This window comes from Xiphophorus maculatus, chromosome 14, assembly GCF_002775205.1.
Source record: "Xiphophorus maculatus strain JP 163 A chromosome 14, X_maculatus-5.0-male, whole genome shotgun sequence".
NCBI lineage: Eukaryota > Metazoa > Chordata > Actinopteri > Cyprinodontiformes > Poeciliidae > Xiphophorus > Xiphophorus maculatus.
The window spans coordinates 984,682-1,011,827 of NC_036456.1; the positions used below are offsets into that span (position 1 = coordinate 984,682).

General features: G+C 39.6%; 1 protein-coding gene across 9 annotated transcripts in view; it reads left to right on the plus strand.

The window, feature by feature from the left end:
• LOC102220401 (calcium/calmodulin-dependent protein kinase type II delta 1 chain) overlaps positions 1–27,146 on the plus strand; it is a 130,042-nt gene that overhangs the window by 66,956 nt on the left and 35,940 nt on the right. For 2 of the 9 annotated variants that reach the window (XM_023346310.1, XM_023346309.1), the window contains 7 exons: positions 1,051–1,145; positions 10,274–10,396; positions 10,507–10,590; positions 10,734–10,776; positions 15,964–16,004; positions 16,920–16,979; positions 20,769–20,813. In XM_023346310.1, the coding sequence (XP_023202078.1) occupies positions 1,051–1,145; positions 10,274–10,396; positions 10,507–10,590; positions 10,734–10,776; positions 15,964–16,004; positions 16,920–16,979; positions 20,769–20,813 (491 nt within the window). The remainder of the gene's footprint in view (positions 1–1,050; positions 1,146–10,273; positions 10,397–10,506; positions 10,591–10,733; positions 10,777–15,963; positions 16,005–16,919; positions 16,980–20,768; positions 20,814–27,146) is intronic. The other 7 variants (XM_023346311.1, XM_023346313.1, XM_023346315.1 and 4 more) reach the window with 7 other exon arrangements.

The window sequence follows — 27,146 nt, forward strand, 5'->3', positions numbered from 1 at the left end:
TTAACTGTTCTCACAAAAGTTTAATTGCAGTCCCATCATTCAAGTATAAACAACCAAACAGAAAATAATATTTCAGCAAATATGTGGAATTGAACATCAAGAGCAGCTGGTGTGTGAAAGTAGCCATTGACAGTAAATGGCTTTTACCACCAGCACATTAAATACAACTGAGATTTTCTGCACTGTAATGATAAAATGCAGCTGTATCCGGATTAGAAGGTGGCCGTGCATTATCACTGCAATAATTTCCATGATTTACAGTTTCAAAGATACAACACAGTTAATGTATTGCAGTGGAACAGCAGATGACTGGGTTGGCCATTGAATGTGTTGGACAGCTGAATGCAAATATCACAATAAATATGTTCATAAATTCGGTTGAATGAGCATTACATTTAGAGTAGTTGCTCATATCCACAGTTTCTTTCTGCTCTGTAGGTTTGCGTGTGTGCGTGCGCGGGTGGGGGTGTGTATGCGTGTGTATGCCCAATAAGCTCTTGAATTAATGGGTGCTGACAGCTGCTTCACACAAGTCTGATGGGTCAGCCTTCCTGGGCCTGAGATCTACCTCTCACTCACTCACTCACACACGCACACACACACCCACCCTTGGACACACTTGTGCTGACCAACTGAATCCACAGCATCAATAGCCTTTCATCTTTTCCCGACAATCAGCTGACCAATCAGAAACATCACTCCAGGTAGCACCAGCAAACACAATCATTGAGCGCCTTTGCCCTTTGATTATACACCGTTCAGCTGTTTCCTGCTTGGTTCCTTTCACTATGGCTACTCAATAATTAGCACTTTGTGTGCAAACATCAAGGGATCAAATAATAAGCATAAAATATGAACAATTCTGCAATAAAATACACTTTTGAACATGAATTATGTATGATTTGTTTTTTTCTTGTTACCTTCTAATTTTGCATGCAGTGAAGTCTCCTTTACTGCATCCTGACATACTTTTAATTTATGCTTTCATGTGCAGATTATCATGGTTCTAAAGCTCTGTTTCCACTATCTTGTTTATTTTTGTGTTTTTAGGAGTGATCCTCTATATTCTGCTGGTAGGGTACCCTCCATTCTGGGATGAGGACCAGCATAGACTGTACCAGCAGATTAAAGCTGGAGCTTATGATGTGAGTTTTACTCTGAGTGTGTGTGCTTGTGTGTATTGTAATAGCCAAGCCGAGGTCCAGAGCCCAGACTGCATCATGTTCTTCCTCTCAGCCTAAATATTTCAGGGCCAGCTGCCAGTCAGTGATGTTGAGTCACGGCCTGAAAGGAAGTTGATCTAATGGAGGATTTTTTTTCCAATATATGTTCATTAGTTATTTCTTTATTTTAATATAGACAAACAAGCAACCATACAGTAACATCAACATTAACATTACCCCGGCTAGGACAAAAAAAAAAAGGAAAGAACTGAAGACACATTATTGCAATATACACTGCTCAAAAAAATAAAGGGAACACTCAAATAACACATCCTAGATCTGAATGAAAGAAATATTCTCATTGAATACTTTGTTCTGTACAAAGTTGAATGTGCTGACAACAAAATCACACAAAAATCATCAATGGAAATCAAATTTATTAACCAATGGAGGCCTGGATTTGGAGCCACACACAAAATTAAAGTGAAATAACTCTACACGCTGATCCAACTTTAATGTAATGTCCTTAAAACAAGTCAAAATGAGGCTCAGTATTGTGTGTGGCCTCCACGTGCCTGTATGACCTCCCTACAACGCCTGGGCATGCTCCTGATGAGGTGGCGGATGGTCTCCTGAGGGATCTCCTCCCAGACCTGGACTAAAGCATCCGCCAACTCCTGGACAGTCTGTGGTGCAACGTGACGTTGGTGGATGGAGCGAGACATGATGTCCCAGATGTGCTCAATCGGATTCAGGTCATGGAGGGCTGTGCGGCCCTCCAAAGAAATGCCACCCCACACCATTACTGACCCACTGCCAAACCGGTCATGCTGAAGGATGTTGCAGGCAGCAGACCGCTCTCCATGGCGTCTCCAGACTCTGTCACGTCTGTCACATGTGCTCAGTGTGAACCTGCTTTCATCTGTGAAGAGCACAAGGCGCCAGTGGCGAATTTGCCAATCCTGGTGTTCTCTGGCAAATGCCAAGCATCCTGCACGGTGTTGGGCTGTGAGCACAACCCCCATCTGTGGACGTCGGACCCTCATACCATCCTCATGGAGTCGGTTTCTAACCGTTTGTGCAGACACATACACATTTGTGGCCTGCTGGAGGTCATTTTGCAGGGCTCTGGCAGTGCTCCTCCTGTTCCTTCTTGCACAAAGGCAGAGGTAGCGGTCCTGCTGCTGGGTTGTTGCCCTCCTACGGCCTCCTCCACGTCTCCTGGTGTACTGGCCTGTCTCCTGGTAGCGCCTCCAGCCTCTGGACACTACGCTGACAGACACAGCAAACCTTCTTGCCACAGCTCGCATTGATGTGCCATCCTGGATGAGCTGCACTACCTGAGCCACTTGTGTGGGTTGTGGAGTCCGTCTCATGCTACCACGAGTGTGAAAGCACCACCAACATTCAAAACTGACCAAAACATCAGCCAGACAGCATAGGTACTGAGAAGTGGTCTGTGGTCCCAACTGCAGAACCACTCCTTTATTGAGTGTGTCTTGCTAATAGCCAATAATTTCCACCTGTTGTCTATTCCATTTGCACAACAGCAGGTGAAATTGATTGTCAATCAGTGTTGCTTCCTAAGTGGACAGTTTGATTTCACAGAAGTTTGATTTACTTGGAGTTATATTGTGTTGTTTAAGTGTTCCCTTTATTTTTTGAGCAGTGTATTATGTAAGGCTACATGAAAAAATAGTAGAAATATCTAGACCAGTGTAGTATAAAGGGGTCCCAAATATTATGAAACATATTTTCTCTATTGTGCAATTTACTAGTTAGAAAGTCCAATGACACATATTCAAGGGCAGTCCTTTGCCATTGTGTTTTGGGTGGAACCTTATTTCTTATCCAGTTCAAGAGGAAACATTTCCTAGCACAGAATGTAAGTCAATGTCAAACTTATTTATATAGCACTTTAAAAGCAGGTATAAAACTGCACCAAAGCGCTGTACAAGAACGACAATAACACAAATTGATAAAAACAGAGTATCAAAACACTACTTCAAATAAATGCCAAAGAATAAAAATGAGTTTTAAGAAGCGATTTAAAATGATCCAGGCTGTGGGCAGATCTAATTTGGAAAGGTAAATTGTTCCATAGAAGAGGAGCAACAACAGAAAAAGCCCGATCTCCTTTCCTCTTAAGTCGAGTCCGAGGAACTGTCAGTAATAGCTGATTATTTGAACGTAGGGTTCTGGACACAGACGGAAATTTTAAAAGGTCCCAAAGATAAGGGGGAGCTAATCCATTTAAAACTTTATAAGTTTATAAAAGAATCTTAAAATCTATTCGATAAAAGACGGTAGCCAGTGTAAAGAGGCCAGTATGGGCCTTATATGGTCATGCTTCCTGGTTCCTGTAAGAAGTTGTGCTGCTCCGTTCTGGATGATTTGAAGTCGCTGCATCTGTAATTTATCCAGGCCTCTATATAATGAATTGCAATAATCCAAACGAGATGTAATGAAGGCATGGATAAGTCCTTCAAAGTCCTTAAAACCAAAATAAGATTTAACTTTTGCTAAAATCCACAGGTGATAAAAAAAATGGGCCTAAAATTTGCTAGTACACTTGAGTCTAGATTAGGTTTTTTAAGAAGGGGTTTAACCACAGCATGTTTAAGTATTGATGGGACACAACCTGACTGCAATGAGGCATTTATCACCATTAAGATATATAGGCCCGAAGTGAGAAAAATGTATTTTATCAGATGAGTAGGAAGACAATTCAAAGGATAATTTGATGGCCGCAGATGCTTAATAACAGGTCAGTTCATCTAAAGAAACTATCTGAAAATACTCCAGAACAGCTGTGCATCGTGGCATTTCTTGGGAATCTAAATCTAATAGGGTATTTGAGCCTCTAAGAGCTACAATTTTTTCTTTGAAAAACTTAGAAAAAGCCTCACAAAGTTCAGCAGAGGCTAAAGGGCCAGATGTCGTCGAGGGATTAACAATCCTATCCAGGACATTACAAAGGACTTGAGGCCTGTGCCTATTTGAAGCTACAAGATTAATAAAATATTTAGATTTAGCTAATTTGACATTATTCTGCTAATTAAATAAACTCTTTCAAAATTTCAAACGAAACCTGCAATTTATCTCTTTTCCCCCTCCTCTCAGCTCGCCTACATTCCTGCCTGAGTGCACCAGTGGTTTCATTAAGCCACGGCTCTAAAAGTTTCTTTTTTGCAGTTTTTATAGTTTTCAAGGGAGCTATACTATTTAGAGCATTTGAACATGTGTTACAATTTAGAATAAGAGTTTCTATGTAGTATTAGCAAGGACTGCATTTAGTTGAAGAGCAGCATAAGAGTTTATAGTACGAGAAAGTATGGGTTTAGTGTCGTTTGTATCCACAGAAGATTAAATATTAATAGAAAATAAAATGGGCAAATGATCAGAAATGCATATCTGAAGGATTTCAATGATATCCAAACAAAGCCCATGTGATAGCACCAGATCCAAAGTATGTCCGTTTAAATGCGTTGGCCCAACCACAGATTGTGTGAAATGGAATGAGTCAATTAAGTCCAAAAAGTCCTTCACCAGAGGTTTATCTGAGCAGCATACATGTATATTAAAATCACCTGTAATTAAAATATGATCATACTCTAATGTAATCCATGCCATAAGTTCTGAGAATTCATGAAGAAAATCCTTGTTGAACTTTGGAGGACGGTAGACCACCACACACAGAACTGGTTCAGTTAATTTCATTTCAAAGACTTGGAGCTCAAAACTTAAAAATGAATTTATAGGTGATTGTTGACAGTGGAATCTGGATTTAAAAATTGCAGCCAGACCTCCACCTTTGCCAGTCAACCGGGGAGAATTTATAAAAGCACAGTTCAGAGGTAGAAGTTCAGAAAACGGGAACAACTGACCTTCTTGTAGCCAAGTTTCTGTGATGAATAAAAAATCCAAATCTCGAGAAGTAAACAGGTCGTGTAGCACGAAGGTCTTATTAGCTAAAGACCTAGCATTAAGCTAGGTCTTTAGCTAGCTTTGCTAAAGACCTAGCTTTAGGTCTTTAGCAGATGGTTGAAGTTGAAGGCGTAACAGTTCAACCGCTTTAGGTTTCCATAATCCACATTCCTCTTTTGATCCCGAAACCGTCGATGACAGAAAAACTCCACCACGTCCATCCAATAGCAGCACATCCCAGGAACAACAGGGCGAATACAGCGGCGTCCTACATTCAGGAAACGAGGACACCATCCCAGTCGAGGAGAGCCGCCTCAACGGCGGAGAAATGCCAAATAGGCTTTAATCCTCACCGCCAGTCCTCCACGTTTACCACGTCTTCGACGGAAATGCCTTTCCGGAATCAGATGTGGAAAACTCAGCAGCTCATTAGGGATGTCAGTGAGGAACTGGAAACCTCGGTTTCTTGGACCCAGACCATATTCAAGTTGTAAATCTACCGAAGTTTTAATGTCCAGAAATGCTTGACGGTCATAAACAATTAAGCCACTAGAACCTTAACAGCATACATGTACAAATAGAGCAAAAAGAGTAAAAATAACAAAGTAGAGAGAGCGAGTCGGACGGCGTGCCGAATACATTGGCGCCATCTTGGCCATTCCTGTAATGCATCCTGTAATGTAAAGTGTTTTTCACAGTTCTTCTTTTTTTTTTTTTTAAACTTTATTTTTGATCAGATTTTTATACATGGCAAAATACAACCACAACACAAAAATGGAGAGGAAATAATAGTAATAATAAAATAAAATAAAAAAAAAATCACAACAAGTACAATGAACTGCATACAGAACTGAAAGGTCACCAAGGGAGGGGGACAGCAATACTACACACACAAAATAAAATTAAATTACAGACAGAATTCAGGTGGGCAGGTCACAATGTATGAAGAGATCCATGAAGAGTCAAACAGGAGAGAGTTTCTTTGCATAGTTACCAAGTCCTGCAAAAACTTTACAGCGCCAAACCTCAATTACCACCCCGAATAATTAATTAATGATACTCAACTTGCTTTAGCATTCCTATAAGATAACCATTTCGACCAATATTTTTGAATTTTGTTTTCCTGGAGTCTTATGGAGAAGGTAAGCATTTCCATTTCACGTATTTCTTCTACAGTGGCTGACCAGTCACACAATGTCGGTGGGCTTCCACTAAGCCACTTTCTTGTTATTGCTTTCTTTCCTGCTATCAGTAGTATTTTCAGAAGGTACTTATCTTGAGTGTTGAGTTCAGTTGGTAAATAACTTAAATATATAATTTTAAAATTGTGCTCTATTTCAAAACCAAGAATTACTTTTATCTCTTTGGCTACCTTTAGCCAATAGGGATAAATCAATGGGCAGTCCCAGAAAATATGAAAGTTGTCAGCCATCATATTGTTACATCGTCTCCAACATTGCCCAGATTCAGCTCTTCCGGTCTGAGAAAATGTTCTTTTGGGGGTTATAAAAAACCTAACAATATTCTTCCATGAAAATTCCCTCCAGTGTCCTGAGCTGGTGGTGGTGGAGTTTGTTTGGTAAATGTTGAGCCACTCATCCTCCGTCAGCGTTATTTTAGCCTCCTTTTCCCATGTATTTTTAATATATAATGTAGATGTTTTTTTATTATTTTCTAAGCACACATATAGTCTGGACAGCCTCTTCTTATAAGATTTACCTTTATAAGCATCAATAAAGATATTAATGAGGTCCTGATCATTTTTTTCCAATATTTTAATGTTTTTATTAAAGTGGTGCCTGAGCTACAGGTATCTGAAAAAGTCTTGTTTATCGAGGTCAAATTTTTCCTGCAGTTGTTGGAAACTTTCCAGATCAGTTCCAGAAGAAATCACGCAGTATGATGTCATGCCTTTTCTGGTTAGTTGATTGAATTTTGAGTCAAGTTGTGCTGGTACAAAATCCCTATCATGTTCAATCCATCTTAATAACCTAGTTTTCCTCTCTAAAAGTGGGTTTCAAAACTCTCTAAACCAGATGCTGAGAGGGACTTTTGTGGAAACACTCAACTCATCTGCATATATAGTCTTGAGGTGTTTATCCCCCAGCAGAGCTTGCAGGGGGATGTCAATTTGACTTAATTCTAGTTCTTTCCATTTTGCTTCATAACCCTCTTCGCACCAGTAAACCGCGAATTGCAGTTGTGCTGCTCTGTAATAATTTTCCAGACATGGGAGCGACATTCCTCCTTTATCTCTTGGTAATTGTAACGTTTTATAGCGTACCCTTGGTTTCTTATTCTGCCATATAAACCTGGAGATGATCCGATTCCACTCATTAAATTGCTTGATAGGAATTTCTATTGATAAAGATTGAAAAAGGAACAACAGTTGAGGTAAAATTATCATTTTTATGATTTCTATTCGGTTGTACAAATCGAGCGTCAGGGGAGCCCATTTGTTCAGGTTATTTTTAACTTTATTAGTTATAGTACCATAATTTGCCTTGTATATTTTGATTAAATTTTTAGTAATATTAACACCTAAATATTTCATGGTTTTTGTTTTCCAATTAAATTTAAACCGATTACTTATATCTTCTTTGGGTGAGTAGTTAAAGCACAGGGTCTGAGTTTTTCCAATATTTAATTTATAACCTGAGTAAAGTCCAAATTGGTAGAGGCAGGACATGAGGTTAGGTAGACTGGCATCTGGGTCAGATAGGGTCACCAGGACATCATCGGCGTATAGACATGACTTGTATTCTTTTCCCTTGAATATGATTCCCTTAATTTCTGGGTCTTCCCTAATTTTTTGGGCAAGTGGCTCTATAAAAAGTGCGAAGAGAATTGGGCTCAGAGGGCATCCTTGCCGGCATCCTCGTTTCAGAGGAATTGTGCCTGAAAGGCCTCCATTTATTTTGATCCGGGCTACTGGCAAACTGTATATTGATTTTAAACAATTTTCACAGTTCTTCTTAAGGCTGTTGTTCGTCACTCCCACTAACATATACTGTATAGCACGAATGCACTTTGGAGAAAAATGTGAATTATTTCTCTACCAAATGTTGTGTTCTAATACATCCACATAGTTCAGCTCCTCACATAAAGTGATGAGAGTTTTAGCCTGGGGAATAAGACCTAACTTGCCTTGAGGAGATTTATCCATAATCGGGTTTAGGTGGCACTTGCAGGAGGTGAAACAATGATGTTTGCGCGATTTCTATTCTTTTGGCTAAGTTTAAGTGTTTAACCTGGAGTCTTAGCGCAACGTTCAGGAAAAGTGTGGAAGATGTCATGGTCGGCCAAACGGGTGACCCATCAGCTCTTCAGTTTGCAAAACCACATAAAAAAAGCTGCTAAACCCGCGACCCCACCAGAACCACGCACACGTGACCCCACTTAGATCTACAGGAGTGTTAAAACTCAGCTTATTTGTTTTTAGCTAGCTTCACTACATAGTCATATTTAGCTTACTGGAAGAGCACCACACCACCAAATTAACAAAAGTAAACTGACCAATAACATTTAGGTTTAGGACGGACATGTACTAACCCCCACAGACGCACACAGATGTGGGCTACATAAGACGTTTTGACACAAAATGCCTTATTTTAGTAGTAGTAAAGACGGTAAAAAAATGAATCCAGCAACTTTTTTTTTTCTTCTAATGTAAAGACAAATCTTAAGGTACTCACAGTGCGTAGATCTGCAGGCGCTACTGGATTTATAAAAGTTATTGAATAGTGAAAGTGCACTTGATTTATTGCACAATTTCATTGGACCTCTGTGAACTACTCATCAATTTGTTTGGTCTATTGTTATGTATATAAAGTTTTTGGCAGCATTAAAAAAACACACATTAGCTGCACCTTAGTATAGACCAGAGTGTCCAAAATGTGGGGAAAAAAGTAGGAGTAGTTCAGTATTATATTTTAAAGGATACATAGGGGCCGTCGAGATGGCTGAAAAATGTATCATGTCATGCATTTCATATCAGTTGATTGATAATTATTGATTAGTATTTTTGTTGTAAATATCCAAAATACTGCCAAAGTAGTGATGTGACCTTCCCTCTTTTATTCACAATTTCCTCTTTTTCTTTTTGAATACCTTACCTCCACCCCAATCTGTTTTATTTTTAGGCAGTCCCACATACTCAGGCATACTGTGTGTGTTCTGTGAACTGGGCTTTGTCTGTGGACAGTTGAGATTTTATTGTCAAGCCTACCAACTGCCAAAATTTCTCATGACTAATTTCTTCATTTCCCACAATCACAATGGATACCAGCAAGTTTGATGAGCCAGTTGGGTGCCTAACGCCATTTTTTTCTCAATCAGGGCAGCTACTGCACAACTGCCAGAGCTGCAGTGAGATTGGCAGTCACGCCAAGTATTCCTGCAACTGTGCGCTGACTCAACCTTACCAGCTTGGTGTGAACACTGCTTCCTGCCAATCAGTTCCCTGTAAAAGTCAGCCTGTGATTTTTGGAAAAAGGCACAAACCTACGTGCAAACGTATCCAGCAGATATCCACTTTGACTCCACATTGAAAACACGTGGGCCTTTGAGGAGTGAAGGACACCTGAGTATGTTGAGGCAACAGGAATCTACTGCTGTGCATGTTACACAACAAGTTGTTGCTAGCAAACCGAAAAGTGAACTGGGACTTGCCCTTGCTTGACCTGTACCACCTGCCTTGAATGTTCATGATAAAAGTCCAGAGAGGAATCAGCCGACTTGTGTGTTCTCATTCGAAACAGGCGCATAAAACTTTGAAGCTAACACCCGTTGGGCAATGGTCTCAAGCTGCAGTCCTTGAGGGCCAGAGTTGTGAAACTTTTAGATGTGTCCCTTGCCCTACACACTTGAATTAAATGGCTACAGTGCCTCACTAGCTTGCGGTCGAGTTCTACATAGCTCTGCTAATGAGCTAATATTGGAGCAGAGACATTTAGTTGTTTGTATTTCCTTTTAATTCATGTAATGCACTTTGAACTGCCTTGCTGCTGAAAATGTGCTATATAAATAAAATTACCTTACCTCACCTTACCACCTCACCTCTGGCTTAGGGACTCCATAATGTTAATTTGTTCTAATTAGTTTTTTAAGTGTGCAACCTAAGGAATTAACTGAAGACAGGGATTAAGTGTGCATAGCTGACCTTTATGTCTTCTTCCTAACAGTTCCCCTCTCCAGAGTGGGACACAGTGACCGCTGAGGCCAAAGACCTGATCAATAAGATGCTAACCATCAATCCAGCTAAGAGAGTAACTGCTGCAGACGCTCTCAAACACCCCTGGATCTGTGTAAGTATAGACATATAGCACTTTCTTGGTCCTCAACCTCCATGATTCAAGTGGAGCGTGTTGATTTTCCAAGAGCCATTTTTGATGGCGTGCCGTCTCTGTATTCACAGCAACGCTCCACTGTGGCCTCCATGGTGCACAGACAGGAAACAGTGGAGTGCCTCAAGAAATTCAATGCCAGAAGGAAACTGAAGGTAAAAGTCTGCTCTGAACTTCTGAACAGGCACTGTTCACTTTGCTGCTTCAAATCAAAAGTGTTTTTTTTCCTGAAATAGATGTTTAGATATTTTCCAGATCTTGTCCAACTAAGTTTTTTCTCACCCATTGTTTTCTGAAGGGTGCCATCCTGACAACTATGATTGCCACTCGCAACTTCTCAGGTAGGACTGAAAGACTTCAGAGTAAATTCTGGGTAAAACCACAATTCTTCTCTGCCCTACCTGTAATATTGATTCCCCTGAAATGCTAAAAGAGCTGGTTTTCCCATCTGTCCTCCATTCAATTACTACAAACTCTGAGCAAATCATTACAATCTAATTTATAGATCCCTTTCAAAGGGCAACCCAGCAAGACCCATTGGGTGTAGAGGTGTGCCGATCGATCGGACACCGATCATAATCAGCCGATTTCCGTGAAAAAGTCTATGATGGGAGATCGCCGATCACTGTCTCTTGTTGCCGATCACCAAAACCGATTACGTTTATCTCACTTCACAGCCTGCGTGTGCAGCTCATCTCCTCTTTCTTTCACACTGCACAAGCACACAGCAATAAATCCTAAGCGATGTCGTGTGGAACTTTAACGGTCTGAGAGAGAATGGGAACGTTTGCATGTTGTGGTAGAAATCTACCTCGGGAGTGAAGCACGTCACAATTCATCAACACAACGAATCTAATATGGCATTTCAAAAACAAATACTTGACGGAGTTTGGCTACATCGAGGCTCACTGCAGGGAAAAAAGACCTCCTGATCAGCTAGGCAGCAGGTAAAGCAGAGCACAACTACCAACAGTGACCTGGATTAGCATCACAGTCAGAAAGCTAAACAAATAATCCGAAAAATAATTCAAGTCAACGAGCTGGCGGTGGAAGACGCTGGTTCTGCTCCCGCTGTTGAACCGCAGCTACTGGTGGTAATATTTCACAGACGTAGCGCCGCTCAACCTCCACCCAGCAGTGAACTCTCACTCAGAACGTCTGCTCAAAGCTGCAGCATGTAACTTAAAAAAACAACAAAAAGATTTTAGATGTGTATTAAAATATGTCTCTTATGTCTAAATTAGGTGAATTTGAATTAAATATTTGTGATCTGTAGCCAAAATAACTGTGTTCAATGTTCTCAGCAGTGACTTTTGCTCTCCCCCCCCCTTCTCTTGTCTGGTAACATTTCTCTGGAAGGTAAGAGTCTTTATTGCAACTAGCACTGCTGTGGTTCTGAGGCATGTCTGTTAGAGGAACTCCATAGGGCTTTCATGTGGCACAGTCATTCTGTTGTTGGTCATATCAAGAGGGGGAAAAAAAGTAAAAATATACCACTAAAATCTACATTTCTGTGTTTTAATTAATTGGATAGAAATGATTGTAGTAATATTTGATTCATACATATAAATTCCAATAGATTTATATGTATATCAGTATGTACGTATAAATATTACATAATATTTATACATATAAATATAAGTTCGACAAAAGTCTTTTTTCTAACAAAACCTCCAGTTAACATCAAAAATATTGTTGATTTAAATCATTTACTGAAGTGATGTAGCTGACCTTTGAGGACCTCTGCAAACTCATTAGAAATGAAATAGATGGGGGGCCCATTTCCTCTTAGATCTGCAACATTCCCAAAGTTTTGCAACCATGCTCACTGACAGCAACAGTAAAACTTCCATCTAGAAAAAAGTTAGATTATTAGCAGAAGAAGGAAATTGACTCTTAATGCCTCCTTATTTTGACCTTTTTCTGGGGTAAATTTCTAGTCTGGTAAATACAGGGGAAATGAAGTGGGTATAATATTTGTCCTAAAAATTTTAATGCTTCCAGGGAAAAGTTCCTACTGTGGAAATATTCCACTTATTCAGGGAAAAAGAATTTTAAAAAGATAGTGATTTCTCACAGCAGCAGTTTTAATCTCTCTATTATGTAGATTAAAAACTCTTTTCTCTCTGTTTCTGTTCTTATATTTTACTCATGAATTTGGTGCCATCTTTTTCATGATGGTTTTTGTTGCTGTGGGTGTTCACAGTCTGCTCCATTCCAACCACAGTTCACCAAAAACAGTCAATTGTCCTGCTGTAATGTTCTGTTTTAAACTAATCCTGATGTTTTACAGTTGTTTTCCTCTTTCATTGTTCTATGTCACCAGTGGTATACTAATGCGCTAATAAGAGTTAACCTATTGTTTAGTGCTTTAGCGTTTTTGCTAACTTGAAAGCGCATAGTGCACTTAGCTCCCCCTAAATACATTTCTCTGGATAAATTCTAAAGCGGTAATTTACTTGGCTGTTTTGTTAACTTTCAGTTGAATGAAGATTGAAATGAAAGTTGTGTTGAAGTTTTGTTTTGCTTATCGACTCTTTAGGACATTTATGTTCATGCTCTTATTTTCAAGTGGATGAAGTCTCTTATTTTCCCTAATAAATTTATTTCAAACAAGAAATAATAAATGGGCAAAATAAAAATACAGACATTAGAGAACAAGACACAAACATGAACGCAGTATCTCTAAGGGCATTATAGAACATGCAAATTGTAATGTCAAAATTCAATTGTAGCTGGAGGGTTATAGTCCTTCAAGACCAGATATAATTTAAATTAAAGTTGGTACTTTAGCATTAACTTCTGCTAAAGACACTGTTGGTGTAACACTTTTTTTTAGTACAACTAATACTTCTGATTGGGATTGAACCAACTATGTTATCTAACACATTTTTACACTGTGATCGAAAAGAATTGTCCATATTCAATTCTTAAAATGGACAAGTCTATGGTCACATCCTGTCTTTTGTAAAGGATGCACAGATGACCTTTGCCCCTACTCTGCCCTCACTGCGACTTCTAATCACCTGCTCCATGTCTCCGTCTGTCCATGCATGTTAACTAAAGAATAGGTGGTAATTGATTGTCAACATTAACTAGAAATTGGCTTTCATGATTCCAGTCCTTAATAAATGCACATACTTTTCCTTGTATGATTGAGACGAGATATCAGTAGATTACTGAAAGCTGGGATAAAAATAGAAGAGCTGAATACAGCAGATTCTAACAGTCTCATCGGATGAATCCTTGCATGTTCCAGACTGATGATTCTGTAAGTTTGCTTTGAACTTCAGGGTTTCCCCCAGAAAACCTGTTTGGGGAGCCAGGGCTCCACCAGTGGGCCACCATGTTTTTGTATTAAAAAATGTTACATTGACAGGAAAGATAAAAATATTACTGGGTAATTATATATTACTGGAAGACGTTGTTGACAATGTGTAAGCACACAACTAGAGTCGTAAGAACGACAAACAAAAAACATACTTAATATACTTAAACATACTTAAAAAACACACATCTGCCTAACAGGAAGCAGAAAAAACATTTGACATGGTGCTGTTAGAGGAATTGTGATGCCATAAAAAAAGATCAACATTAAAAACAGCATGCTGCGTGACTACGACACACTGACACACATTCCACCGAGGAACACACACAAACTTTGAGTGCAGACACAGAGCCAGACGACGGGCCGGGGTGTTGAGATGTAAACACACACCCATACATAATGTTGTTCACAAATATTTATCATTCTCACAGCATGCTCAATGCACACCTCTGAAATGCAACTATAGGATATACCTGCAGCTCATATTGTGCTGCGCAAGAAGAGCAAACGTTGTAACGTTTAAACTTGACTCATGCTGGAAAAATGATTCTTCACAGGGGGTTAAATATGAATAGTGACACAGGTGAAGATTTTCTCCAAGAACACCTTTTCAGTTTGAGTGAGAAGTCAGGTGCAAACTGCACTGAGGTAAAGTTTGAGAGATTCAGCCGTGGCCAATGCGCAGAGGCTCCAGCGGTGTGATATCTGCGCGCTGCCAGCCTCATGCCTTGTTCAATGCATCAGCTATATAAACCCTTCTTCAGGAATGATTCTGTTCTGATTCTGCTGGTGAAATGCTCAATGCAGCAAAGAGCCTACAGTTCAGGGTTACTGGTGTATAAAAAAATAAAAAATTTTAAACAGATTTTTTTTTTTTTTTTTTTTTACAAAACAAGCAAACCTTAGCAGCTCGCCAGACTTATAGTACACTGGGGGAAATCCTGAACTCAATCTGCATTTTTCCCCCTCTTTTTCCAAATGTAGCAGGGTGCACACCCTGATGCAGACCATAAGGGACCTTACCAAGCTCCACCCACAACCGACCCACATGACCGCAAGTCTCACAAACAAAGCCTCGCGGCGCATTGTTTCTATGTAAACATGACTCGATTAGTGCATCATTTCTACCGGATTTTCACAATATATCAGCTACTACAATGGACAGAGGAATTAACAAGTTCATGTCATCATCTGGGAGGAGGTTACTGGTTTCTCAGTCACAAGCTGGTTGCAAACCTGAGGCCAGCAGGTGTCAGTCAGTTGTGGTAGATCTGAAATTTGGTTTGATGACCTCAATATGAGAAGCTACAGACTGATCGGAGGAACCAAAGAGCTCTGTAAAGGTAAAGGCAAATCTTCTGAAGTTAGGATATAATTAATTTAATTTCACATAATTACTGCAGTAGAAGCCATTTGTTTGTTAAAATTTAATGAAATATACTTGTTTTATTTGATGTTTGTTGTGAATGACGTAAACTCACAAATGAACGAGGTAATTAGTCCAACGTTTAGAAACTCCAGCGGCTGTAATGAGCCACAGCAAAGTTAAAGAAAGGTAAAATAACCCGAACAGGTGATCAACTCAAAACCACTCGTACCTTTTTACTCTCTCTCTCTTTGTAGTTTAAGCACACCTGTTACCGTGGCAACCGCCTGCGCCCCGCAAGACGAGCAAAGATTACGTTAAAAACATAACATTCAGTCCGTTACGATATCAAGTTTCCAGGCTTGATATTTATTTCTCGATTATTAATCAGCGCTTCCCTGAACACAGCGATGGTTGACTGACTAGCTGTACTTGGTGCTAGAGTGGCTAACAGGAGTAACAGTTTAGTCCAAAGCTTTTTCTGCTCAAATAAAATCTTTAGTGTATGTCAGGTACAGACACATTGCATATTGATCTGTTTAGCTAACGTAAGACCGTGTAACAGACAGGCTTCAAGGTGTACAAGTTGTATCAGTTCTGCCATTATGCTGTACTTGGCTAACGGGAAGCTAAGTGTGTTTGTGAGACGGCCACGCACGTGACCACGTAGAATGGGCATCAGCCAATGAAAAGCAGCCCCTGTGGTAAGGTCCATTGGCCAATGTTGAACAGACTTTGCATGAATGTGTGTGTGTGTGTGTGTGTGTGTTGATGTGTGATTATTCATTCCAGCTGGTCGCTGATTTTATCATATTGTTATTTTTGTCTTCACAGCAGCCAAGAGCCTGCCGAACAAAAAAACAGATGGCGTCAAAGTAAGTGCCCTCCCTCTCAATCTTCATCACTTCTTGTATATTCTCACACTTAACTCTTAGCACTCATTCACTATTGTTTGGCTCTGATATTTTTATGATGTGTTAATGAAATTGACATTCTGGTTTCCTTGGTTAAATGTGTCTGAATGGCTGTGAAACCTTTTCCCACTAAAGATTTGCCTCCACATGGTCACTGTGTGTCAGCAAAGGAAAAGCATCTACACTGAACACTGAGGAAGACAGCTGGGAATGAAGAACTGATGATTGACGTCTTCTTTTCTGTCACTGTTCTCTCTGCTGTCCTGACAGCAAAGGAAAATCCTTCACTCATGCTGAGATAGTGTGTTTTACTCACACGGCTGCTTCTAAACCAGACTTGATTTCACCCATTTAGGATTGTGATGAGTCAGCGGAGCTTCTCTTTGTCCAATCAGAATTGCAACGTTATTATTTTTCATTGTGCAATGAGCTCAATTAAAAAAAAAATCCTGGTGTAGATGGTCTGCTTTAAACTGATCCCAATAGTGGAGCTCATTTCTTGTTTACTGCTTTTGATCACTTTTAGACATTGAGCACACCAGGCTTCTCCTAAATAAATCTTCCCAGATAAATTCTAAAGCACTCATTTTCTTTGCTGTTTTGAAACTTTTCAGTTGAATAAAGTTCCACATCTGTGTTGAAGTTTTTTTGTTATTGGCTGCTAAGAATTCTTCAAGTAGTTAGACACCCATGCTCTTATTTTGAAGAAAGTGAAGACAGTTCATGAGGGTTGCCTGATCTGTCAGTTTCCAGTCCAAACACAATATCCCACTCTTTCCTTCCTTCTTTCCTTCCTTCTACAGCAGTGAATGTTTGGACACTAAGCCTTGTCACCTTTGCCCTGTCCTGCCTGTCTTTCTGTCCACTGTCCTCCAGATCAACAACAAGGCTAATGTGATCACCAGCACCAAAGAGCCTGTCCCCTCTCCTGCTCTGGTACACTGTCTGCTTGCCTTTCTGCCTTGGTTGCTGCATGGCTGTTGACTGTTGCAGTCCACCATAACACCAGTCCTCTGTGTTCTGATTACTTTTGATTCATGTTCGTCTCTTCATTTTAGCAGCTTCATTATGTGCGACATGGGCCACAAATATACTCTGCTGTACTTTGTTACATTGCTGTACATTGGCTCCATTGTTGTTGATGCTGAGTTTGGGTTTTTAGGGCTTGGGGAATCTGATATGACTTGCGATAAATAAATGACTTGCGATAATTTACAAAACTTAATGCTTTTGTGTTCACACTAAACTCATAACCAAGGTTGTAAATCCACCTGCTGGAAATAATAACATTCAATGTCAATTTATTTATAAAGCACTTTAAAAACAGATATTAACTACACTAAAGTGCTGGACAGTATTGATTAAACTACAGATAAAAACACATAAGAGTAAAAGCACAAATTCAAATGCAGGACAAGTAAATTACAAAGTCAGGCCTTATGGAAATGCCAAAGATCATGACGAAGGTCTTGGAGATGAGCTGGAGCTAAACTATTTAGAGCTTTAAAAATCAATCCAATAAGAAACTGGCAACCAATGCAGAGAAACCAGTACAGTAAACCCTTGTTTTTCGCGGGGGTTGCGTTCCAAAAAGAACCCGCAATAGGCGAAATCCGCAAAGTAGAAACCTTTATTTTTTTACAATTATTATACAATAAAATACTCCATAATATATTGAAACCAAATAACAAAACCTTTTTGCAGGCCCAAACATTTGTTCAACAGCTAAAAAGTACTGTATAAACAATTATTTATTTATTTTTTTTCCAAATAACTACAGTACTGTAAAATAATAGTTTTAATACAAACTGAAGGCGGATTCCCGTGCTTGAATTGCAGAGATCAGCAATCCCCCCCCGCGATCCGAGTCATTGGATTAGAACGGGAGAAAATAAAAAATCATTATGAAAAACAAAACAAAGTACAGTAGGACAAATAGTGACTCGCGTGTATTTCGCTGCTCTTCTGACTGAGCCGCTGCATCCTGACTCCGCTCTGTGGCGTTTTTTTTCTTCTAAAGCCCGCGGTGCAGGTGTGTTTTTTCGAGAGAAGAACATAGTTATCGGTAGTTGTTGTCGCTCTTTTTTTCTACTGGGCAAAAAGATTCTTATAAACCGACATGCCACCATCGATTATGTTAAATATGGCAAGCTGTTTTACGTACGTGTACATATTAAACCGCAACGTTGTTGACACACAGGTAGAGAAGAAGCGGAGAGACTGTTTAGCCAATCAGAATGCAGAACACAATGCACGATGCAAATCCGCGAAGCAGCGACACCGTGAAAGATGAACCGCGATATAGCGAGGGTTCACTGTAATGCGGTTACAAGCTCTCGTTTCCGGGTTCCAGTTAGGAATCTAGCTGCGTCATTTTGAATCATTTAGAGATGCTGTAAAGAAGATTTAATGAGTTGTTGTAGTCTAAACATGTAGTAATGACGGCATGCATACATTTCTCAAAGTCTTTGATACAGAAGATTAATTTGATTTTTGATAGAAGGCACAGATAAAAGAAAAAGGTTTGATTTCACGACAAAGCTCACCTGTTTCTCCAAATTACAAATGTCAAAAATGACACCAAGATTCCTAACAGAAGACTGATAAAAAGGAGCAAGGGAACGAAGAATTTGATCAGGTTTACTAATAAGGCTCTTTTGTAAAATCATTATAACTTGAGTTTTATATGGATTTAAGTGAAGAAAATTTTGGTCCATCCATTGGCTAACTCATAGACTTACAGTCTTTCCACTTCTTTGTCTTCTAAAGCTTTTTTATTTGTCACCAAATAAAAAGCCATCTTGAATGCATGCTACTTCAATAACTAGCTAACACTTAAATCAGTTTAGGCTCTTCTTAATAACAGGCATATTCCATTCAGTGATGTCACAGTAATAGTACATTTGTAATATATTCTGCAGCCCTAGTGGTCATTTGATTTTTGTCTAAGTCAGGGGTCTCTAACCCTTGTCTTCAACATATTTTGTCCCGCAAGTTTTAGATGCAGCCCTGCTTCAGCATAGCCAAATCAGATGAATGAGTCGTTAAGAGGCCTTTGCCAAACTTGATTGCATGTTCAAGAGGTAATTCAATAATTTGATTGAGGTGTTGAAGCAGGGATACAGCTAAAACTTGGAGGTCAGTAGATCTAGCATTGGAGACCACTTATCTAAATATAGTATATGCACATTATTCTGCTTTGCAAAGAATGAGTCATTCTAACCCCTAACCGAGTTCCCATGTACCATTCTTACCACAGCCAGTCAGATTACTCTGACCACCAATATCTGAAGTGAAAAATCTTGAGTATCTTTAGGTGTTGTCACTTAACAATTTATGGGATACTTAACATTCTGTACTGGAAAAACAAGAAAAAAGTAAAGATCAAGCCATGAATTTGGGCATTTTTGACCAACATGTCAACCTTAAAGCTGCAAAGGTGAACCCTTGTCTAAGCTCCCTTTGCTTGTTCATAAATGGGTGGCTAAAGAACAACTTTAGCAAATATCCAGCTGGTCTACTGCTATAAAGGTCGAAACACATTGGTTTCAACCAATGGTAAAGTGTATGACACAAAAATGTCGGACACAGAGTCTGACATTTGTAGAGGTGAAGGTCCTGTTGGATGGTCCCAGTCCACAATGGTCAGGAACTACTACTAAAAGCATCCCAAGGAAAGATGCTTTCTTTCAGATTGATCTGGCAACAGGCTCATGGTTAGTCATTGTTGTGCTTGAGGATAGGAGACTTGTAATTTGTTGGAATCTTGGAAAAGGTCTTCTGTCAGTCAGAGACAGTACATACATTCAGAACACCTGCAGTCCAGGTTGCTGTTGATGATTGATGCATTCATCTACAATTATTCGTTTAGCCTTAGAACTATAGCATAGAACAGTATGGTGGCTTAGTCTGAATCTGTTACTTTTCTACCCCTAAGAACACTCAGAGTTGGCTCGTGGCACTTTACCTGGAGAAATAATGAGGTGCAATTGAGACATCTGAGAATACTCTCTGCAGTAATCTGCTGAAAAAATCTGCATGTTTCAAGTCACATACAGTATATATGATCATGGGTCTGAACATCTTTTGGAACAGAAAGTTTAGATGCTGATCTGGCTGACAAACTGTCCAGGCATAGTGAAACTGAATTCATGGTACTCCGATGCATCTAAAAGTGGTCAGCTGCTGATGTCTTAAACTAGGCCAACAACGTTCAACAAAGCACATAATGAAGACCCTCCAGCTTTGCAAGAGATTATTTTGTCTCAGGTGTGGTATGGAAATGCAGCCACAGTGAACAGGAAGTAGTTCAGCAGTACCACGGACTGGACTGCCATCAGGTTCTCCTTTTGTTATCTGTATGACCTTTCTAAGTTTCTAGCGACATGTTTGTAAAGTTGTGTGTGGTGGACTGTTAGTTTGCTGTTGAATGCCTCATGTGATGTGTGTTAACAGATATTCTACTGTGATTTCCTTGTTTCAAATCATGTTTAGTAGTACAAGCTAATTAAACGTGAGGTGAAAATGATGGATGTTCTCCAGTTTCTGCTCTCACATGGTTCCATCTATCAGTTCTGCTGCTGTTGTAAATCTTCATTTTCTTTGCATTATTTTCTGTTTCATATCTTTGCCTGCCATCACATCTGTATATTAATATTGCCTCCTAATACTGTCACTTTGCACCAACCTGCTGTTTTTGTCCTGCTGTGGGTCCTTTCAAAATAGGAGCCTCAAACCACTGTTATCCACAATCCAGCTGATGGAAACAAGGTATCCAGCTGATCTGAAGCTGTAGTTTACTACTGCCCTGCTGCTTAGAGCCAAGCTTTACTGTTGCTTCTGAACATTTTTGTGTTCTGTTGGTTGTGAAAAGTTCATGTTATGTGAGAAAATAATGTCTGCACGCAAAATTGTTGCATGTTTTTTTTTTTTTTTCAATTATAAAATGGATTGTGTTTCCAAAATAATTCATTCATTCATTTTATTATCTAAATCACAGAATGATTCTCGCCTCCCATTTCAGTGTGTTTAAACTATACAAAGCTCTATCATCATGACATCAGTCTTACAGTTTTGAGACAAAAGGATTTTGCATGCTTGGAACAACATGGGAACCATGCAACAGCATGAATACCAAACTGTTCCTGTTCAAATCCCTTTCAGGTCAGCACAAGCACATCTACCATGTGTTGATCGTGAGCTTGTGCAGACATTTTGATCAATGTTATCACGTATAATTTATAAACTCATAAACTGACATTGTGGGAACACATGCATGCTTGTTTTCAAGCTTTGTGCTACGCTGTTACCTGATGGTGTGCTAGGTCATAGTGTAGTATACATTAAATGTTGCTGTGCATAGTATGAGTGTTATTTGTCTATACCAAATAAAAACTCGACACATATCACATCTCTCACTAGATTAATAAAATCATCTTTTATTTTTTACTTTATTAAAACCACCTAATGTATATGCTTGAACAGGTGGTACAATTTTCTTTTCATGTTTTTGAAGTAACTTTATTATATTTATTCAAACATTCAACTAATATGAACTCTTCAGTAGACCTTGTTTTAAGAAAACTCTTTGAAAACACCCATTACTTACTGTTTGATTCACATTTCTCTATTTACACGTTAATGTCTTGCATGAAAAAATGTTATGAAACTAATCTATAGATGTCAATGTCAATCTATTCACAAAGCACTTTAAAAATGACTATTAACTACCAAAGTGATGTATAGTATTATTATGATGTCCTGATCAGGATTTGTTTTCTGATATTGGTCAGACATTGAGGAAAAGGCAGTTCCAGTCCGATGCTTCACATACTCATGAACACCAGTCCCATGTCTATATGGGATATGAATAGGCTAGGCTAACATTAGCAGATATGACTCATTAATAAATAGGAATTTTTGCATTCCCTCGCAATATGCTTACTCTAATATTTGCTCATCTTCTTTGTATACAGTCACAAATGTTAATTTAAATTTTCAAATATATACATTTTAAGAGCCTCAGTGAAAACGTGTTAATTCTTAACTCTTTGGTGCAAAAAACAATTGAAAATCGATTTCTTCACTAACTTTTTGTGTAAGATTGAGATGGAACTGCACATGAAAACGGCCCTTTAAACCATTCAGACCAATAAGAGACACAATCAAAACTGTCTGATGACTCATTACCCCATTATAATAACTCAGAAATAGTCCAAATGGTTTGGGTGTATTTTTATTTCTTTCCTACTTGCAGAAAGTTTCTGTTTATATCATAGGTTTGTGGTGCCTTTCTATCCTAACGAAAGAGATATAAAGCTTCAGATATTTCACAAAGAGATATTAACAAACATGGAAAAACCTTACAAAAGCCCTATATAGCAGAAAGTACGATGGGCACCGTAAGAAAGGCTTACAGTATTCAATTATCCCGCATGAACTGATCAGTACATTATTGCGAGGGAACGCAATTGTAGCGCTTTCTTCACTGCGCAGCTCTGACTGCAAGTTGTAATATTAACCAGCTTATATAATTAGAACTAGGTACGATACGGAGTCATGATAATGGTGAATAATTAATACAACTGATGCAAAAGTAAAGTTAATACTGCTATTTATTGCAGTGGCTATAATAATAATAATAATAATAATAATACCAAAACAACAAAACAATAAATTTTCCAAAAAAACGGAAGGAGGAAAAAAAAACAACCCAACAAAATAATTATTATAATCAGTGATATGTCAGAATCCAATAGAGTCCACAATAAGTCCAAAAGCAAAAAGGAGACAAGTATTTTCCCCTTGCAATACTCCTTAAGAGTTTTAGTTCATTTCCTGTAGGAAAAAATGCAGTTCCGTTTCCTACCACCAGGTGGTGGGTGGGTAGCTCGCCATCTTCCTTCGTCAAAGAGGTGAATCCAAGGAAGAAAAAAAACCTGACCTAAAAGGCCAGATAACACATTTGGTTCATTTGTACTAAAGGGGGGGCAATAAGACTGTTAAATACATTCTTCCTATATTTTAACAACATCAAGAAAAAAGAAATCCTTTTAAAAAAGTGCACTTCATAATTCAAGTTCAAAATCAATTAAGTAATCTAATTAGCAATCATTACAAACAACTAATATTGAATCAAATCAATCGACTTAAAATGTGATTGATCAAAGTAGCTACAAACTAAATCATATTAGGTACCAAATTCCATTGTTGCACCAACATGGAGTGCAAACACCAATAAGAAATCATGAAAAAAATAATCAAATCTAAAATTGAAAAACAAACCCTTAAATGTTAAAGGTGTGGTCTTTAATTCGGCTGCCATTAAGCAAGTAATAAGTAGAACAATTTGATGTGAGCCATTGATTGTCGAGTTGATTTCTAACGCTAACTAGCGGAGCAGAACGAAAATAATTCCCCGTTTTGTTTTATACTCACCGTCGAGTAATGATTGCCTGAGGAGGTGTGGTAACTTGTTCGATTTTGGCAATAGATCACAACCTGAGTGGTTTAACGGGAGGCAACATTAGCGGCGCGATCAGTACAGCTATTATACAACAACAGTCAGATGACATTCAACACTCACCGCAAATCTTCAAGTCTCAAAGACAAAACAACCGATGAGTCAATCTAAGCGCTCTGGTTGTTTTATAAACAACCGATCAGACAGCCAACAATGAGCAGCAGCAATGTTTGGAGAAAAGAGGAGAAACCCGGAAGCACACAACAATCAATTTAAAGGGGCAGCTCAAAGGGAAGGTGATTGGGTCATGGTGGTCACCTGGGTTACACATTCCCCCCCTAATCCCATGCACGTCCCCGTACATGGACCAGGTTGAGTCTGGATGGCAGGGACAGTTATGCGTTCATCCTCCTCAGTCTCTTCAAGAGCATGTGAGAATGCAGTGGTCAAACCATGAAACAATAACTGGATGCTCTTCAACAGTGGGTGGCCCAGTTGAGAGTACTGTAGACGTTCTGGTGGTCTTCTTGCTCGGGTTGATCTTCGCAATAATGGTTCTGATTCTGGGCTTAATGATTCTGATTTAGCATCTGAGTCCACGTCTGGTTCAATATTACTAGTGGAGGGTTCTGGAGTGACTGGCTCAGGAACAGGACTTCCCTCAGCTGCAGGGCCTCCAGCAGAATCATCAGATTTTGAACTGATGGATATTGCCTCTCTGTCCACAGGTTGTAATCCCATTAACTCATCTGAGACAACTGGAAATTCCTGTTCTAAATCCTCTTCTGCAGCAGAGGATGGGGGCTGATCAGGAACTTCAGGTAGATCTACAGGTGGAACAGATTGTTGGACAGGAGGTAATGGTAAATTAACAGTAGTGATAAATTCCATAGGCTCAAAAGAAGAGGGATCATATATAGGTGAAATGATCTCATCCTCTGATGTTTCTTTATCGTCAGGATCAGGTAAGTTCACAGACAGATGTTTTTTTCTCTTCATAGGCAAGTTTTTTTTAGAGCTCTGCTCAGGTAAGTAATTACAGGGCAACAAAAGATCACGATGAAGTGTTCTGAGAGGTTTATCCTGGTTCTCTGGTTTTACAGTATAAACAGGGAGATTGCCAGCCCTCTTTACCACTACATATATGTCAGGTTCCCATTTGTCAGCCAATTTTTGCTTTCCTCTCAGTCGGACGTTTCTAACAAGGACCCTGTCTCCCACGGCAAGTTCAGAATTAGTGACATGCCGATCGAAAGAGATCTTGTTGCGGGACATCACCTTCTCTGAGTTCTCCACAGCCAGCTGATAACTGTCTTGCAGGCGTGCTTTCAATCCTTGGACATATTGCAGGTGAGAGGTAGTGGTGTCTTCTTCCAGTGGTAACCCAAAAGCCACATCTATGGGAAGACGAGGTTGACGACCAAACATTAGTTCATATGGAGAAAACCCTGTGACATCATTCTTAGTGCAATTATATGCATGTACAAGTGGTTTCACAAAATCTTTCCATCGTGATTTATTCTGCTCACTTAATGTCCCCAACATGTTAAGCAATGTACGATTGAATCTTTCCACTGGGTTACCTCTTGGGTGATAAGGAGTTGTCCTTCCTTTATGGATGCCAGCAATATCACAAAGTTCTTTGATGGTACGGGACTCAAAATCCGGTCCTTGGTCACTGTGTAGCCTCTCTGGAATGCCATAGTGGACAAAGAAATTTTCCCACAAGCATTTAGCAACAGTTCGAGCTTTCTGATTTGGTGTTGGAACAGCGACAGCATACTTTGTGAAGTGATCTGTAATCACAAGAATATCTTTCACTCTGCGGTCTGGCTCCAAAGACAAGAAGTCCATGCACACCAACTCTAGAGGTCTTGATGTCTTGATGTTAACGAGAGGTGCAGCATGTTCAGGTAAGGTTTTCCTTTTTACACATCGTTCACAGGTCTTGATTTTGTTATAAATATCAGCAGACATGCGTGGCCAGAAAAACCGAGAACGAATTAAATCTAAGGTCCTCTCGATCCCAAGGTGGCCCATACGATCATGAAGCTGAACCATCACCATATGCCGACACTCCTCTGGTAACACTAACTGATAGGCTACTCTGTTTCCCACTTGCCGTCTCCTGAGAAGAAGGTTGTTACGGAGCTCCAATTTATTTACTTCTCTCAACAGTAGTGGCAAATCTGGAAGTACATCCCTCAGTGATGGCGGGGGAGATTCCCCTCTCTCAAGCTGAGCAATCACATGTTGGATGGTGGAATCAGCTCGCTGTTTAGCAGCAAGATCAGCAGTGGAAAACCGAGGGAGAACAGAGGTAGCAAATTGGGTGTCGTTCGTGTAACTGTCAGGTAAGCTTTCCACATGGGCAGTCAAAGAAAGAACAAAGGCATGGTCATTGCTTGAACTGAGCACCAATTGGCGGTCACAGATGGCTTCAACAATGTGCTGGTCAAGAGAGGTGCAACCTGGCTCCTCGAGATGATGTTGAACGAACTTCAACACTCTCTCCCTTTCTTTGCAAGATTTAAAATCATCAGGCATTTCAGAATGTGGTCGTCGGGACAGCCCATCAGCATCAGCATTCAATTTTCCTGCTCTGTAAACAATCTTAAAGGTAAATGTGGACAGAGCAGAGAGCCATCTATAACTTGTAGCATCAAGCTTAGCTGATGTCAATAGGTAGGTCAATGGATTGCTGTCTGTGACCACAGTGAATTGTGTGCCATATAGGTAGTCATTAAACTTCTCAGTAACTGCCCATTTCAGTGCCAGAAATTCTAATTTATGTGCTGGGTAGTTTGATTCACTTCTGGACAGACCTCTACTTGCATAAGCTACAACTCGACTTTTGCCATCAATTTCTTGATATAGCACTGCTCCAAGACCTGCAGAACTGGCATCAGTATGGAGAATGTATGGCTTACTAGGATCTGCAAATGCAAGTACAGGAGAAGTAGTAAGTTTTTCAATAATAGTTTTAAATGCATGCTGACAAGATTCAGTCCAACGTTCAGCAAAAGGCTCTTTTGGGTTAAAATAGTTTTGGGGTTTCAACATAGGTTTTGGTTTCTTTCGGTTAGGTGGATAGCCGGCAGTGAGGTCATGTAGCGGCTTGACGATTGTAGAATAATCCTTCACAAATCGTCGATAATATCCTGCAAATCCCAGGAATGATCTTAGTTCTTTCAAATTCTTTGGCACCGGCCAAGATGCAAGAGTGGAAATTTTATCAGGATCTGTCTCCACACCATCCTGGGACACAACATGGCCGAGATACTTCACTGAAGTTTGGAAGAACACGCATTTTTCAACAGACAGTTTTAGTCCAAAGTCCTTTAATTTGTTTAGGACTTTCATCAATCTTTCTTCATGTTCTTCAAGAGTTGGTGCGAAGATGATCAAATCGTCAATAAAAACCAAGACCTCTTTCAGATGGAGCTCACCCATACATTTTTCCATAAGTCGCTGAAATGTGCTTGGAGCATTGGTCACTCCCTGCGGCATGCGATTAAATTCCCAGAAGCCTAAAGGACAAACAAATGCTGTCTTGTCCTTATCAGCTTCCTCCATCTCTATCTGGTAATACCCAGATTTTAGGTCCAGCACAGAGAACCATTTAGAGCCTGCCAGTGCAG